This window comes from Balaenoptera physalus, assembly GCF_965194825.1.
Source record: "Balaenoptera physalus genome assembly, chromosome: 10".
NCBI classification, from domain to species: Eukaryota; Metazoa; Chordata; class Mammalia; order Artiodactyla; family Balaenopteridae; genus Balaenoptera; species Balaenoptera physalus.
Window position 1 is genome coordinate 23647555 of NC_138889.1, and position 16753 is coordinate 23664307.

The 16753-nt window shown below is 38.9% G+C and overlaps 1 protein-coding gene across 6 annotated transcripts in view; it reads left to right on the forward strand.

The window, feature by feature from the left end:
- SIK2 (salt inducible kinase 2) overlaps positions 1–16753 on the forward strand; it is a 131887-nt gene that overhangs the window by 87269 nt on the left and 27865 nt on the right. For 5 of the 6 annotated variants that reach the window (XM_082476860.1, XM_082476856.1, XM_082476859.1 and 2 more), the window contains exons 4-6: positions 370–531; positions 14741–14865; positions 15304–15427. In XM_082476860.1, the coding sequence (XP_082332986.1) occupies positions 370–531; positions 14741–14865; positions 15304–15427 (411 nt within the window). The remainder of the gene's footprint in view (positions 1–369; positions 532–14740; positions 14866–15303; positions 15428–16753) is intronic. The other variant, XM_082476858.1, reaches the window with a different exon arrangement.

A 16753-nucleotide genomic window follows, 5' to 3' on the forward strand; every position in this document is an offset into this window, starting at 1 on the left:
TATAGCCTATATTTTATAGGCTAACTATAAATGGAGTATAACCTTTAAAAATTGTGAATTACTATATTGTACACCTGTAACTTACATGATAGTGTACATCTACTATACGTCAATTAAAAAAAAAAGACCAACCCTCTCATTTTATGGTTGAGGAAGTTGAGGCACAGAGAGGAAAAGGCACTTAGCCAAGGCCTTGAACTTGAGTCTCTGTGTGCTGTATTTCCCTTCATTCATTCTTTTATTGTTATTGTTATTAACTGATTTTGAGATTTTAAAAGAACTTTTTGAGGGAAAAAAAAAAATCCTGAATACTAATAGTGGGGTTTTTTGGTGTGTGTGAATAATTCTCAATTCTTTCTTCTTTTACAGACTACCTTGCTAATCACGGCCGGTTAAATGAGTCTGAGGCGAGGCGCAAATTCTGGCAAATCCTGTCTGCTGTTGATTACTGTCACGGTCGGAAGATTGTGCACCGTGACCTCAAGGCTGAAAATCTCCTGCTGGATAACAACATGAATATCAAAATAGCAGGTAACTGGGACACAGCTGGCTCTAACATGATCAGATATGAGCCATGGCACTCAGGGTGCAGAAACAGACCTGCAGGCAGAGATGCAGGAGCCTCCACCCATGACATCAAGCGCTCTCAGAGTGTATTTTATTCATTTCCTTAGTCCTATGTGTAATAATGAAAAGTAAGGGAAATAAGTTCCTTATCAACACACACCGTGGCAAGACTATGACTGGGGTCTGATTTGTATCCTCAGTCTGATTTGTGTTCAGGCCCCTTTGTGGCACTCCACTGGGTGTGTGAGTGATTGGAGGGGCTGATAGGGCTGGAGGAGTAGCATCGGTTGCTGGTGCTCTACCCTGCTCTCTTAATTACGACCGGTGGCTGCAAAGAGGTTGTAGACAGAAGAATGACAAAGGAGGTAACAGCAGTAGAATGAGAAGTACTGGCGACACAAAAGCACCTTGCCTTCTTCTGATACAATAGGGTTTTGATTTATAACATGGAGACTAAGGATTATTTTGCTAGTTTTCCTCCTACCCTTTTCACAGTTGGCAAAATCTTTTATAAATATTTTATATTCCAAGTTTCCTTTTCACATGGTCAAAAACTCTCATTCAGTCAATAAATATTTATGTGTCAGGTACTGTGCTATGCTAGGTACTAAGGATACAAATCAAAAAGTCATTTCCTGTGATCTTAAAAGTCTGGTGGGGAAATAAGAATAATGAAAATACAATATAACAGTTGCCCAAAAATATAGGTACAGAGTGCAATAGGAATATAGATGTAGGAACATCAGTCTACCTGAGAAGTCAGGAAGCTGCACAAAGAAGGAACTCTTTGAATTTAGGCTTGAGAGATGAGTTAGAAGCTTGCCAGGGAGATAAACAGAAGTAGGACAGGCGAACCGTGTAAATAACCGCAGGTACAAGAGCGAGAAAGAGATTGAAATTGTAATGGTGGGGAACCATTGCTCAATATTAGTTAAATGTAAAATCTGTAGTTGTGGGGGATTGATACAGGAAGAGCAGGTAGGCGAAGATCAGAATATGAAAGGTCTTGAAGGCCACGAAAAAGATTTTAGAGTTTATTCTGTAGGTAATAGGGAGCATAGCCTATCGGAAATTTTAGGGCGGGGATGGAGATGAAGTGGGACTGGGACAAGGTGATTAGATTTGCATGTTAGAAAGATGTCTCTCTGGCCACAGAGTGAAGGTAGGTGGGAGATGGGGGTGAGACTGAAGACAGGAAAACTGATCAGGAACCTAATGCAGTAGTCCAATTAAGAATGTGGGTGTGTGCTAGAGTACAGCAGTAGAGATTGTAGGTGTGGGAAGGAGAGAGAGAGATTTATTTTGGTTAGGGTTTGGAAGAAAATAAGGGGCACAAAGCAAAAGCTTAGCAAAGTTGCAAGCGGTGGTGTTTTGTCTTAGGGTATTAAAGAGGGACAGAGGCATCCACATGAGAGAAGCTGACCAAGAAGTGGTTGACTAGCTAGGCTGGATACTCACTGGACTCACTAAGTTTAGGGAGAAAACAACTGCCTTAGTTTGCTGCACTGTGGTATAAAATATAAGTGAAAAGCCTCTGATTTGTACATTTAACTGGTTTATTTCTATGCCATTTATCATTCATTTCCAACTTGGGCATTTTAGGGAAGGCAAATAATTTTTACTTACTTTAACTTTTACTTACTTTAATTTTAATAATTAATTTTAAACTCCAATGTCACATTTGTTTCAGGGAAGTAATGGATTTTTCATTCTGTAGTCTGTGATTTTTTTTTTTTTCCTAATGGAATTGCCTGAATGAGAGTGTTTTTTAAGTTAATTTGCTACATTCCCATTATATTTGAAGATTTGTACTGATTTATCTTTTTTGTTTTAAAAATACAGTATTAGTGTTTCTGTAATTTATAATGTATGTTCATTTCTCCCAGTTTTCCTTCTTCTTTTGGCCCTTCGATTGGTCTCATTCATTTCACTCCTTTTTGCAAACTTTCTGTAATGCACTTCACTGTAATTTTTTGTTTACTTCTCCTTGAGAGCATCAGCTGCCCTAAAACTGTCCTTCTCAGAGACGACTCTTGTTTTTTTGAAGTTCTTTACTCTGTAGAAAGAAGGGGAAACCCCTGCTTCACCTTTACATTCCTTTATCGCCAAAACAAAACTTTCACAAAAATAGTACCTTAAAGGAGTTCTGGGAGTCATTTCAGGCAGAGAAAGAAAGGTTAGAGGTGGGAGTCATATGCTATAGGAATTACAGTGTCAAAATAGAACATCAAAAAACCTTGCAAACAAAATATGCAGAATATTCCATTAAGGTTATAACCAAGTTTTGCCTGGCTGTAATAATGTCTTCTGTAATTCTGGCCTATAGTATAGGTAGATAAACCCAGTATTTCTGTCATTATGTGAAATCTAGTTATTTGTTTGTTTTTGCTATTTTTATTTTTGAATATCTGAAATTCAAGGCCTTCTAATTTTTATCTAGAAGACAGGTAAAATCTCAGAGACCTAAAGTTGTTCTCTCTGGTTAAGCTAGTATCACAGAAACATTTATTGAGCCTTCATTATTTGCAGGTACTCTGTTTTCAGATGAAAAAACTGAAACACAAAGAGATTAAATAACTTCCTAAGGCAACTCAGATAATAAGTAGCAGACCTGGAATTCAAGCCTAGATCTCTCTGACCACAGTATCTGTGCTTCTTCCACTACACCATGTTGTATTTTCCAAACATTGTTTGTCAGTTATTCCTCAAGGAGTACTCACTAACTGAATTTTGGGTTCCATCATTCTATATTTATACGTTTAGTGTCCTTAATTCCATATCTCACAAGTGGATACACACACACACACATACATGTACACACAGTATAGCTAAGCGTTCAAGTTTCTTGTTGCCCACATTTTTTTCTCTGTCATCCTCACCACCATTTACCCCAAATTTTAGCAAATGTTTATTAAACATCTACTATGCTCCTAGGCTAAATCCTGGAGATTCAAATATTTCAAGACAAAAACAACAGCAATACAAAAAAACTCAACTCTGCCCTTACCTCAAGGAGTTAATCCAGAGCCAGACCTTTAAGTAAATATAACATAAAAAGATAACTGTCATACAGGCTATGAGGCTGGGAGGAAGACTAACTCGCCTGGAAGAATCAGGGAAATGATTAGCTAAGACTTGATTAAGATGGAGGCATTTGTGGTGGGATTGGGGGAGAGAAGGAGAAAGGAGGAGAGTTCGTTGAGGGGGTGAGGTAGGGATGGCAGCTCCAGGCAAATGGATGAGCACGTGCAAAGGCAAGCAGGCCAGAGAACTCAAGGTGTGTAGGGAAACTACAGACCAGAGCTACTGGGCGTAAGTGCCAGCGAGGAATGATAGGAAAAGAGCCTGGTCAGGTAGGCAGAGCCAGATCATAGAGGGTTCCACATGCCATCAGAAGTTTAGATGTGTTCCAATGCTGTGAAAGAACTTCTCCAGGGTATATATTTTTATCCATAGATTTTTATAACTTTTTTATGGCCCTGCTTCCCTTTAAAAATATCATCTTCTGATCTCTGAGGATTCTCCTTGAATTTTAAAGAAATCTAATACGTGTAGGAAAGATGGGACTCCATGGAAAAATTACAAAACCTCAGAATAAAATACAAAATTATTCTCTCAAATTGTACTATATCTCTGTTTATTCTGCTTATGAAGATCTCTTTAATTGCTAAATGGGCTGAATAAATGAACTGTTTTAACCATCTTGTATGTTGAAGTTGAAGAGAAGTGCAAACCAAAACTAGATTTAAATTAAAACATTTGTCTCCGTTTATAAGACAGAAAATGGAATAGAAGTATCAGACGTGGTTCATTTTAATAAACAAAGAAACTTGGCTTTGAAATCAGCTTCTCGTTTATGCTCCTCCAGCGGGTAAAAACTTCAGACACTGGTGGGCCATGAATTCACCCACATCTGTGTGTGCTCATCGCCTCAGTTATGAGACCTACAGCCGTCACAAAATACGAGTGTTAGGATATTCAGAGTAAGAGGCAGAATGCAAAGAAATTTTGGCTTTCATTAGTTGTTTTTTTTTTATATAAATGTATTTATTTATTTTTGGCTGCGTTGGGTCTTTGTTGCTGCGTGCGGGCTTTCTCTAGGTGCCGTGAAGGGGGGGCTACTGTTCGTTGTGGTGCACGGGCTTCTCATTGTGGTGGCTTCTCTTGTTGCGGAGCATGGGCTCTAGGCGCGCGGGCTTTGGTAGTTGTGGCACACAGGCTTAGTTGCTCTGCGGCACGTGGGATCTTCCCGGACCAAGGCTCGAACCCGTGTCCCCTGCATTGGCAGGCGGATTCTTAACCACTGCACCACCAGGGAAGTCCCTTTCATTGGTTTTGATAATTGCAGTACTGTTTCCTCCACGCTATTTTGGCTATGACTATTTAGGCATTAACTTGAGAGTAAATAGATGAAGGACATTTAGTTTTATTCTTCAACTTTCCTCATCTGAAATGTTTATAATGAATACTTAGATAAGAATTATTATGTATGAATTACTCGGAGGAGGTTTTCAGAAAATATCACAATTCAAACAAGTCTTCTCATAAAGAATGTGGAGTTTGATATCAGACAGTTCTGGTACAAATTCTGGCTGTGCCATTAGTAGCTGTGTGACCTTGGGCTGATTAATTAACCTCACTGAGCCTAGGTTTCCAAATCTATTAAACAGAGATTAATCCATTTCTCAGGAACATTGTAGGGATTAGTGATAATGTTAGACACAGAGAGGTCATAGGTAAGATTATGGGCTCTAGAGCCAAGCTACCTGGATTTGAACCCTGGCACTGCACTTACTAGCTGCATGACCTTGGACACATTACCTAACCTCTCTGTCCTCAGTTTCCTTATCAGTTAAGAGGGAATGACAGAAGTTCATATCTCATAGTGGTTATTAGTTAATATTTGCAAAGTTCTTAGAACAGTGCCTGGTACATAGTTAGTGCTGGTTAAGGTTTCGTTAAATAAATTGAGGGCTTTTTGTTTTGTTTTTTAATATATTTATTTATTTACTTATCTATTTTGGCTGCGCTGGGTCTTAGTTTCAGCATGCAGACTTCACAGTTGCAGCATGTGGACTTCTCAGTTGTGGCATGCAGACTCTTAGTTGCGACATGAGGGCTCCTTAGTTGTGGCATGTGAACTCTTAGTTGTGGCATACGTGCGGGATCTAGTTCCCCGACCAGGGATCGAACCCAGGCCCCCTGCATTGGGAACACGGAGTCTTACCCACTGGACCACCAGGGAAGTCCCAAATAAATTGTTAATTAAGGTTCCTGGCACCATGTAAACACTCATAAAATGTGGCTATTATTTGTATTCAGTGTATAATTGATTCCATGTGAAAACAAATTCTGAAAAGTTTGATAGCCATATAACCCCCCCATCGTGTATTTTTTTTTTAATTACCAAGGTTTAAAGCCTTATTAATACAAATCTCAGAGGTACAAGGAAAGTTTATCATTTATATTCTAAATTGTCTCTGCTTGATATAAATTAATTTTTTTTTCTTAGCGGGACCGTCAGTGTAATTAGTAATGTGAAATAAGCCTGATTAATCTGACCTGTGCATCACAAGTCACTTGTCTTTAGCCCAAGAGGAATGCTTCCCTTCTGAATTGACTATGATCTCTGAGTAGCCCATCATCTCTCATGATTGCGTCTAACAACCTTCCTGCTTATTAGAAGACCTTGAGACAGGGTTTCTGTATATATAATTCTAGTTTTGTGCCCTGGAACCGAAAAAGGGTGGGAGAGGCTGGAGCAGGTTTTGTTAGTAAAATATTTATTAAAAGTCTTCCATTTGTTATCTTCCTGCCACTAGTATTATGTAAAATGTGCAAAGAGCTTTTGCATCAACAGACATAATGAGACCTTGTCTTTATCCTTCAAGCCTACTTAGCACTAGCCGCACATTAAGCCTGGAATATGGAAGACAGCTCAAAGAGTTTTGTTTCCTTCTGTTTTGTGTTTCCTCTCTTCATCTCCCTTCTCCTCCCCACTCCATTTTGGGCTGAGGAAGAGCGTTTATTTGCTTCTTAGCTCACTGAACTCTCTCATTGGACAAATAGATGTCTCACAGTGGTCAGCAGGATCACATTTCATCTCAACTGTGATGATTGTTCTTGTGTCCTCTTGTCAGGTAGGGAGGGAATGACTGATGTTTGAAAGTAAACTGTGCAGCTGGCCTCTTGCTGGTGGGCAACAAGGTATGCAGTGACGTCAGCGTTGGCTGATCGGCATTCATTTCGTGCAGTGGGTCAGCTCCGTCTCCACACTCTACTACCTTTCATTTGTCCGCTTTCATTTCCTCATAATTGTCTTCTTCGTTCCTATTATAATAACTACAAAAGATGTGTAACTCTTCAGCAAGACTGGATATCTGAATTCTACTGGTAATTTTAGAAACAAGGATAAATTTAACCCTAAAACCATCTGCTTCTCTGTAGGAGGATTTTTAAAATTATAAATTAGACATTATAGCACACTGCTGGAGATTAAAAATTGCCTTGGTTGTGTTGATTCCTAGAAATCATTTACTTTCTCTTAGCTTGACGATGGGTTTTCAATGTTTTGTTTGCTTTTTTCCTTTTTAAAATAATGACTTAACTGTTTACCTAACGACTTCTATTTAGTCTTTGTTATTTAAATATTAAATCTTGAAAGTATTTAGTAATTATAATTATTTTGCAACAGTAAACAGCGACAAACTGTTTAACATCTATATCTTTTTCACAACCTCTGTTTCATTCTTTATTTCCCGGCTACTGGAAGAGTGGTCTGGGGACCAGCATGAGCATCACTTTGGATGTCTGTTAGAAATGCAGACTCTCAAGCCCACCCCTAGGCCTACTGAATCAGAATCTGCATTTTAGCGGGTTCCCCAGGTGATGTGTATGCATGCTAATGTTTGATCTATTTCACTCCGACAGTATTCACTAATGTGCTTTGTTCCCATCAGACAGTAATCAGCTTATTTACTCTGTGTAAGGCCCTGTTATTCCTAAAACGTTAGCCCTTTGCTAATGACGTTTGGGCACTGATAATTTATGTAATTTAGTGACGACAGTAATAATAATTGATTTTTGTTATCAGGAAGATTCAGGTCAGTCACTTTCAAAATATAAAGCAGAAAACAATAACAGTTCTAATACTGTTTTCAAATATATCCATGGTCTGTTACTAGTTAGATAAGAGGTAATTAGAAGACTCAGCTTTTAAGGCCAAGTTGATTTCCATGAGAGTCAGTCAACACTAATTAACCTGTTCTGTGTTTAGAGACTCTACCCCAAACACTCTCTTCTATCAACCTTTTAGGCCACACAGAAACCAGGTGAGAAAATAGGGATATATCAGGAAATCTCAAAACTAACGTTAAAGTAAAACCTTGGAGTACATGCCTTAGCGTTGTAGGGATAGGAACATAAATCATCTCCACATGAAAAGGACAAGATGTGTCTATTTTAACACATTCTTAAAATCAATAATTTCTGAAATGAATGTAGGTGTATATTTGACATTTACTTTGCAAACATCTTAATTATTCCCATTCACTTATTAAGGATGCTTTTAACATAGCATTCAATATTGTAGAGATGAGAAAGCCCTCACTTGTCAACTTCTGCTAGCAGAGGGATAAATTAGAAAATCTCTCATCTCTATATAATGTAAAGGATTTTTCCTGGGCTTATAAAAGCCTTATCTCCAATTTTAAGTTGGATTAAACTTCTCTGACTATGAGGCCTTACAACAAAAAAAATAAAAACAACTTCTCTGACTAGTGACGTTCTTAGAACGTCTGTGGTATAGTAAAAAAAAAAAGAACACCTGGCTTGGAGTTCAAAGGCCCTGTATTTGAATACTGGCTAAGCCACTTGCAGCTGTAGATATTTGGGCAATTCTGTTAACTACTTTCAGCTTCAGTTTCCCCCTTTGTAAGGTAAGGACATTCATACCTCACAGGGCTGTCATCATGATTAAATGAGATAATATATACAAAAATACCAAGTGTGTAATGCCTAGTCCAAAGTAGGCAAGACATAAATGGTTTTTGGATTTGATTATAACTCATACACCATGTTGAAGGACTAGTTGTCATTTTGTTTCAAAAACTTCTTATGATTTCATACCTTAAAATTGTGAAGCTAAGAGGTTCTTTGAGAAAGATTTGTCTTTTCCCTACTGTGCTCAAGAAATGTTGAAAATCTTGATTGATCTGACAAATTCAAGGTATATTATGAGTGAGAGTTCAAGCAATTACTCCCACCAATTACTCCCATACAAATGACAGATTACCGCAGAGGAAAAAAACTTCTTTATACCTTCAAAATTTTGTCAGAGTTGTTTAGTCAATCATGCATGAATAAAAATAGTATCAAAATAATGCTAGTCTGAACCCTGAATTGGAGTGAGAAGTATCAGTATGAATTCATGGGTTATTGTTTTTTCTTAATACATGTACATACAGACAGGCACAAAAACAAATACAGCAGTGTCTCTGTGTGTGTGTGTGTGTGTGTGTGTGTGTGTGTGTATACACTGATAAGCATTCATACGTATATTTCCTCTGTTTGATGACAGGGCCTAGACTCAGTGACAGCCCAGCTGCAGTGAGTACATCTAGGTCTTAGTCTTGGTTTCTAAATACCATTCCTCTGTAAAAGGAATCAGGGCTCCTTGGAAAAGCAGTTGATTCCTGGGATGGGGCAGGAAAGTACAAGGTGAGCCTGGAACATCTTCTGGTACCAAGAGATAAGGAAATACTTAAAATAAAATGAAATTTTAAAAGGATGGGGGCATGTTGAAAGGATACAAGAGCCAACCTGAATTAGCTCCTAGTGGCCAAAGCTGGAACTATTTAAGCATCAAAATAAATAACAATAGTATTGAATTATAACCCAAAGAATAAAATAAATACTTATGATGAATATAATATGACAGTATTGTAAAAAATAAACAGATAGTTTAATGAATAAATAAATAAGACGGGAAGAAGGGACAACTCTTGAAGACTTGTAATTAATAACTGTAGAAGGAATGAGGGAAATGAAAGCTCACCGTTAGAGCACCACAGTAATCATTGCTGCAATCAAGATCTGCCAATGAATGCTAAATTAATGGGTGAAAGTTTAAGGAGAAACAGGGTATATGTAGACTCAATGTATCTTTAAAATATTTATTAATCTCAAGGGGAAAAATGGTAACTTTATAATGGGGTAACCCAGAAGACACCACCTTAATCCATAGATCAAGGTTAACTCCACCAATAATTAAGCCATAATACCTGCACCCCCTCATATGATGCCCTGAGAAGAGCACTTCACCTCTGTGATGTTCTTCCCAAAAAGCAATCATTTTAATCTAATCATGAGAAAACATCCAGCAAACCCAAACTGAGAGACAGTCTACAAAATACCTGACCAGCACTGGTCATGGTCAAGAAAGACAAGGAAAGACTGAGGAACTGTTAGAAATTAGAGAAGGCTAAGGAGTCAGGACAACTAAGTGCATTGTGGAACCCTGCACTGAGAGAGGACATTAGAGAGAACACTGGCGAAATGTTAACGAAGTCCATGGTTTAATTAATAGTACTGAATCAGTGTTACTTTTTTTTTTAATTAATTAATTTTTTTTTTTTTTTGACTGTGTTGGGTCTTCGTTGCTGCGCGTGGGCTTTCTCTAGTTGCGGCGAGCGGGGGCTACTCTTCGTTGCGGTGCACGGGCTTCTCATTGCGGTGGCTTCTCTTGTTGCAGAGCACAGGCTCTAGGTGCGTGCAGGCTTCAGTAGTTGTGGTGCGCAGGCTCAGTAGCTTGGCTTATGGGCTCTAGAGCACAGGCTCAGTAGTTGTGGCGCACGGGCTTAGTTGCTCCGAGGCATGTGGGATCTTCCCGGACCAGAGCTTGAACCTGTGTCCCCTGCATTGGCAGGCAGATTCTTAACCACTGCGCCACCAAAGAAGCCCAGTGTTACTTTCTTAGTTTTGATAATTTTACTAATATAGTTATGTAAAATGTTAACATTAGGGGAGGAAGTTGGATGAAGGGCATAGGGAATTCTCCTCACTTTATTGTTGCAACTCTTCTGTAAAACTATTTGGAAATTAAAAGTTAAAAATATCAAAGTGAATCCAACATAGCATGGCATACATTCTATGACAGAGAAACAGGAAGCAAAAAAGTGTCTGAGGGACACAGCAGCCATCATTTGAGGTATTAACTTGTAGATCAGAACATTAGAGAAGACATTAAACTAGACATTAAACTTTCCTTTCCAGCAAAGCCAGGCTGGGTCTGGGTCTAGCATAGAGAGGAATGCCCATGTGACTGTTTTCATAATACTTTTCAAAAGTCAGGTGTTAATGTGGGGTCTTTGATTATTCTCTGTTGTTATGAGACTATCTTCTGTGTTTGCACAGTGGTTGACACATGTATGCACTCAAATGTTTAATGAAGGAAGCAATGAATTTGGTTGGTGTGATGAAACAATAAATACCCATTCCACATGAATAAATAGTGATAAGAAAGAAATCCTGGGACTTCCCTGGTAGTCCAGTGGCTAAGACTCCACACTCCCAATGCAGGGGGCCCGGGTTTGATCCCTGGTCAGGGAACTAGATCCCACATGCTGCAACTAAGAGTTTGCATGCCACAACTAAAGATCCCACACGTGGCAACTAAGACCTGGAGCAGCCAAATAAATAATAAATAAATTTTTAGAAAAACATTAAAGAAAAGAAAAAAATCCTGCATAGCTCTGCCGTTTTCGTATTTCATCCCTCTTGCTCGCCCCTCATTTCACTATATGCTTTTAGGCAGAAAGCTGCAGACTGTGAATGAAGCAAATTGTACAGATTCCTGTGAAGAGATAAAAAGGCTTTTATTTTTAAGTGTTTTCCCATTGCCACTTCTTAAACCTGACAATTATTAACCTGCTCAAAAATAGCTACATATCACTGTACCAGAGAAAGACATAAAGGTGGTTAACAGTGAGAGCTCTGTAGTCAGACTTGGTAAGTCTGCAATTTAGTGTAAGCTCTAGCAAAGTACTTAACTTTCTACCCTCACTCTCTCCTAAAATAAGGATACCTCATGGGGTTACTAAGAAGAAATTATCTTAGGAGAACTTAGATCAGCTTCTGACACTTTTAAAAGAGACAATGACAACATATTCATTCAGCAAACCTTTATTGAACAGCTGCTGTGTGCTGACAGCATACTAAGTTCTAGGGGTACAGACATATATCATTTCCCCCCTTCTCTACTCTCAAGGAGTTTAGTCTGATAGAGAAGACAGATAAGTAAAACAAGAAGAAGAATTGCTATTCTTCTCTTCTGTTGAGTAGCTTACTCAGTGGCTACCTGTTTATTGAGCACCTGCTTAGTTTCAATAGCAAGCCTAAAGCATTATTATGTTATCTACTTATGATGTAAGTGTACTTATCTACATATACTCACTTATTGTGAGTATATGTTACTCATAATAACTTTGTGAAGTGTAGACAATGTCCCCATTTTGCAAATGAGGAAACCAAGGCTGAGAAATTAAGTAATTTGCCCGAGATCACACAGCTAAGTGGAAAACCCAAGATTTGCCTGACTCCAAAGCTTTCCTTAACCCGTACATCAGATGATTACAAATAAAATATTTAAGTGCTTTGACAGGGTTATAGAAGACATCTACATAAATGCTATTATAATAATTTTAATGAACCTGATTTTCTTTCGGTGCTTCTTTTAATGTTCCTACAGACTCAAGTTCCTGTTTTCTTCAGTTACCTACAGGAAATAGAAGTAACATCTGTTTAGTACCCTTTTTCTTCTAAGTTAACAGGACGCTTTCTTTGTCCCAGATGTGTACAGCCAAGGTTGAGACTAGGCTACTACAGGCACCATGGTTCTTTCCTAGTTTTTGCTCTCTTCCTGCCTATGGAGTGTCCAGTGAGAGAGCCTAGGGGAGTAAAGAGTCCAGGCCGCCTTCCTGACAGACCTCTGACAGTCACTCTTTGAGTTCGTTCTACAAGAGTCGGGGGAGGTTCAGAATGAAGGAGTTCTGGAATGACTCTCTAAAACGTTAAAACATTCCAATGCTATTTAGAGAGTATTCTCAACTTATATGTGCTAAAACTCATCCTGTGATTATGGTTTAAAGTACAGCAATTATTGGACCTATTTCATGATCTCCAAACACACTTCCCAGAGCTTCTTGGGCTTTTCTGTGTGAGTGAAAGTAACATTTTCCTCTTTAAATGTTATTTGAACATCTAGTCCTTGGATCGTTTGAGAGTATAGTTTTTCTAGAAAATTAGAAACACCTATCAATATGGACACATGGGTTGTGATGTGACGTGAGTGGTTAGTCCTAGAGGTGGAATTGAGAAGATAAGACCTCTCTGACAGTCATTTTGGAAAGCCGAGCGTAGGCCTGAACTGCAGTTACGTTGTGGAGGGAGGTGTTCTCATCACCTCGTACTCCTGGGTGCCAAGGACAGGCCACAGCTGTGTTCCTCCAGGTTTAGATGCACCATCTCTTTCCCCACATGCACCGTCTTTTCTCTTGTGAACCCTTAAGCTTCTCCACACTTTCTTTACCCTTCCTGTGTATTTTCTCAGGACCCTTTTCTCTGAAAGGCAGTAATTGGTAATGATGGCTTTGGGAGCTGACACTTCACATCTACTGTGCTCCAGGAATTTTACATTCTTAGTCTCATTTAATCCTCACAGCAACCTATATGGGTAGGTGGATTATCCCCACACTTATAGATACAGAAAATAAGGTTCAGGAAAATTAAATAATTTACGTAGGGGCCTTGAGGCTAGAAACTGGCAAAACTGGAAATCAGCTGTAGGTCTCCCTAGCTTCATAGATCGTACTCTGCCATGAGGCTGTGGTGTTGGGGATCATGACTGTTTCTGTTACTACTGCTTATGTCAGGGAGCTAAGAGAATGCCTCCCCTAAGGTACCGAAGTGCACCATAGTCTCAGGGTGTGAGTGGAGTGTGAGTTTCTGTTAACTCACTGGATCCCCATAACAACCTGCTGACTACTATGTTTCAGTGTTACAACTGGGGAGACTGAGGCTCTCAAAGACTGAACGCATGTCACACAGCCAGTCAGTCTGGCGCTGGAGACTTGTTCCAGTTCCCTTGGGGCACCACTGAAAGCTCACTCTCCGTGCAGGGCGTACACCAGCCAGAGTAGAGCCAGTTCCCGTCACTGAGGTGTAGCCTTCAGCCAGGAGTCTGTTGCAGCATGAGACATTTTGGCTCTAACTTGCAAAACAACAGGAATTTGTTCCTTCACTAAGACCATGCGACTGTGTAAAGGCTTAGCAAAAGAGCACAAGCTTGCGTTTATACCAAATCTCACTGCATTTGTCTTATGCCGTAACTTTCATGCATATTGAAGGCATCTGAGTACAGTGTTTCCAGAGGGCATGCTGTTTATCAAAGCTGCAGATTCAGTGTGACTAATATCATAAGGGGAAGGCCATTAACTATTTTGAAGTATAATGCCACCGCATTCCATAAATGAGTAAACAAGTGACATTGGTGATAGGTGGCCTGTGGCTGGGCCACATGGCCATTGCATGTTAATGAGCTATTCAGATGAGTATCTGCCTAATTCAGGATGTGCGGGCCAACACTTAGAGAGTTGTTACTTAGGAAACTCTGTCCTCAGTTGCCTTAAAAGGTTATTTATCTTGCTAGCCTGGGGCTGTGAGAGCAGCCAGTCCCTTGGTTGTGTTTAGGTAAATATCTTAGAGTTTTACTCATTTGTTTCTTTTTTTATAAACCATATAAGCTCAAGAGCTCTTAATCATGGAGTAATTGAAATTCTAAGATTATCAAATTCAAGTTGATTGTCCATATCAGTGGATTTTTCTTTCAGCCTTAAAAATACAAGAGATAAAGTCTTTTTCCAGCCTCTCGCTCATTCTCTTTGAGAAGAAAACTTAATTCATTAACACATTCATTCAACAAATATTTACTGAATACTTAATATTTGCTATTCATTGTGCTAAGTGCTAAGGAAACGTCATAAGATACATGCCCGTCGCATTCCCACAGAGTGAATAGTAGTGATATTGTTAATATAGCATATTATAAAATTATTATGAGAAATTCAGTATAGTTTGAGAGCATAGATGAAAGTAACATTTATTTCCATCCCAATAGATTTCGGTTTTGGAAATTTCTTTAAAAGTGGTGAACTGCTGGCAACATGGTGTGGCAGCCCCCCTTATGCAGCCCCAGAAGTCTTTGAAGGGCAGCAGTATGAAGGACCACAGCTGGATATTTGGGTATTTCTTTGCTTTGCTGTGTTAAATGAATCTATAATGATAATACTTGGTACTCTGGCCCATCTCGGAATCTCTCGGTACCTAACACATAGTCAATAGTTCATACTTTCCCTGTCCACTGGACTATAATTAGTCAGAGCATCTTGAATTAGATTCTAGGAAAGAATTTCTAGGGAAAGATGTTATCATCCTAATATCAGCAATGATTTAAAGTTTAGTAATCAAAATGATTTAATTTAATTCTTTTGGTATTTATTATAGGATGCTTTATTGCACTGGTCAGCATTTCAGATTTTTTTTTTTTAATTCTGAGAAAATAGTAAATTCAAACAGGAATTTTTCAGTCCATATGATTTTAAGAGCCCTGAGGATATTTAGGAAAACAAAGAGTGTTTGAAGTTCTCAGTAGAAAAGAGACTGCATTGTTTTCTTCCCTAGAGCATGGGAGTTGTTCTTTACGTCCTTGTCTGTGGAGCTCTACCTTTTGATGGACCGACTCTTCCAATTTTGAGGCAGAGAGTGTTAGAAGGAAGATTCCGGATTCCGTATTTCATGTCAGAAGGTAACAACCTGTTTATCTTAAAATTATGCTTTACAGAATTTGTTCTGCAAATGAGTGCCTAAACAAAGCCTTCTCTTTTTCTAAGTTTGGGTGCCAAATAAAGTGACCGAGTCACTTACCCCTTCCATGAAGGTGAGAGAGATTCTAGCCTTCCTACTCATAACTGGAAACAGAAAGTTTCCCAGATTAAGAACAGCAAGTCTTCCCATTTACCCTTGTCTATAAATGTCCCAGGTTTATTTATATTTTTTATATATATTTATTGGAGTATAAATGCTTTACAATGTTGTGTTAGTTTCTGCTGTACAACAAAGTGAATCAGCTATATGCATACATATATCCCCATATCTCCTCCACCTTGCATCTCCCTCCCACCCTCCCTACCCCACTGCTCTAGGTCATCACAAAACATCCAGCTGATCTCCCTGTGCTATGCAGCAGCTTCCCGCTAGCCATCCGTTTTACATTTGGTAGTGTCGATGTGTCAGTGCTACTCTCTCACTTCGTCCCAGCTTACCCTCGCCCCCCCCGCCCGTGTCCTCAATTCCATTCTCTAGTAGGGCTGCATCTTTATTCCTGCCCTGCCACTAGGTTCATCAGTATTGTTTTTTTAGATTCCATATATGTGTGTTAGCATACGGTATTTGTTTTTCTCTTTCTGACTTACTTAACTCTGTATGACAGACTCTAGGTCTATACACCTCATTACAAATGACCCAATTTCGTTCCTTTTTATGGCTGAGTAATATTCCATTGTATATATGTACCACATCTTCTTTATCCATTCATCTGTCAGCAGACATTTAGGTTATTTCCATGTCCTGGCTATGGTAAAAGTGCTGCAGTGAAAATTGTGGTACATGTATCTTTTTGAATTACGGTTTTCTCAGGGTATATGCCTAGTTGTGGGATTGCTGGGTGGTATGGTAGTTCTATTTTTAGTTTTTTAAGGAACCTCCATACTGTTCTCCATAGTGGCTGTATCAATTTACATTCCCACCAACGGTGCAGGAGGGTTCCCTTTTCTCCACACCCTCTCTAGCATTTATTGTTTGTAGATTTTTTGATGATGGCCATTCTGACCGGTGTGAGGTGATACCTCATCTTTTCCGACCACAAGGCTAGGAGACTAGATATCAATTACAGGAAAAAAACTAAAAAATACAAACACATGGAGGCTAAACAATACGCTACTAAACAACCAGGTTTATTTTAGACTTAGAGAAACATTTTGTAGATACAGATTCACAACCATTTCACTCTAAGTATGAAATGGATTTTCCCACATCTTTTGGTGGGAAGTTACAAAATTAAATTTTTTAATTA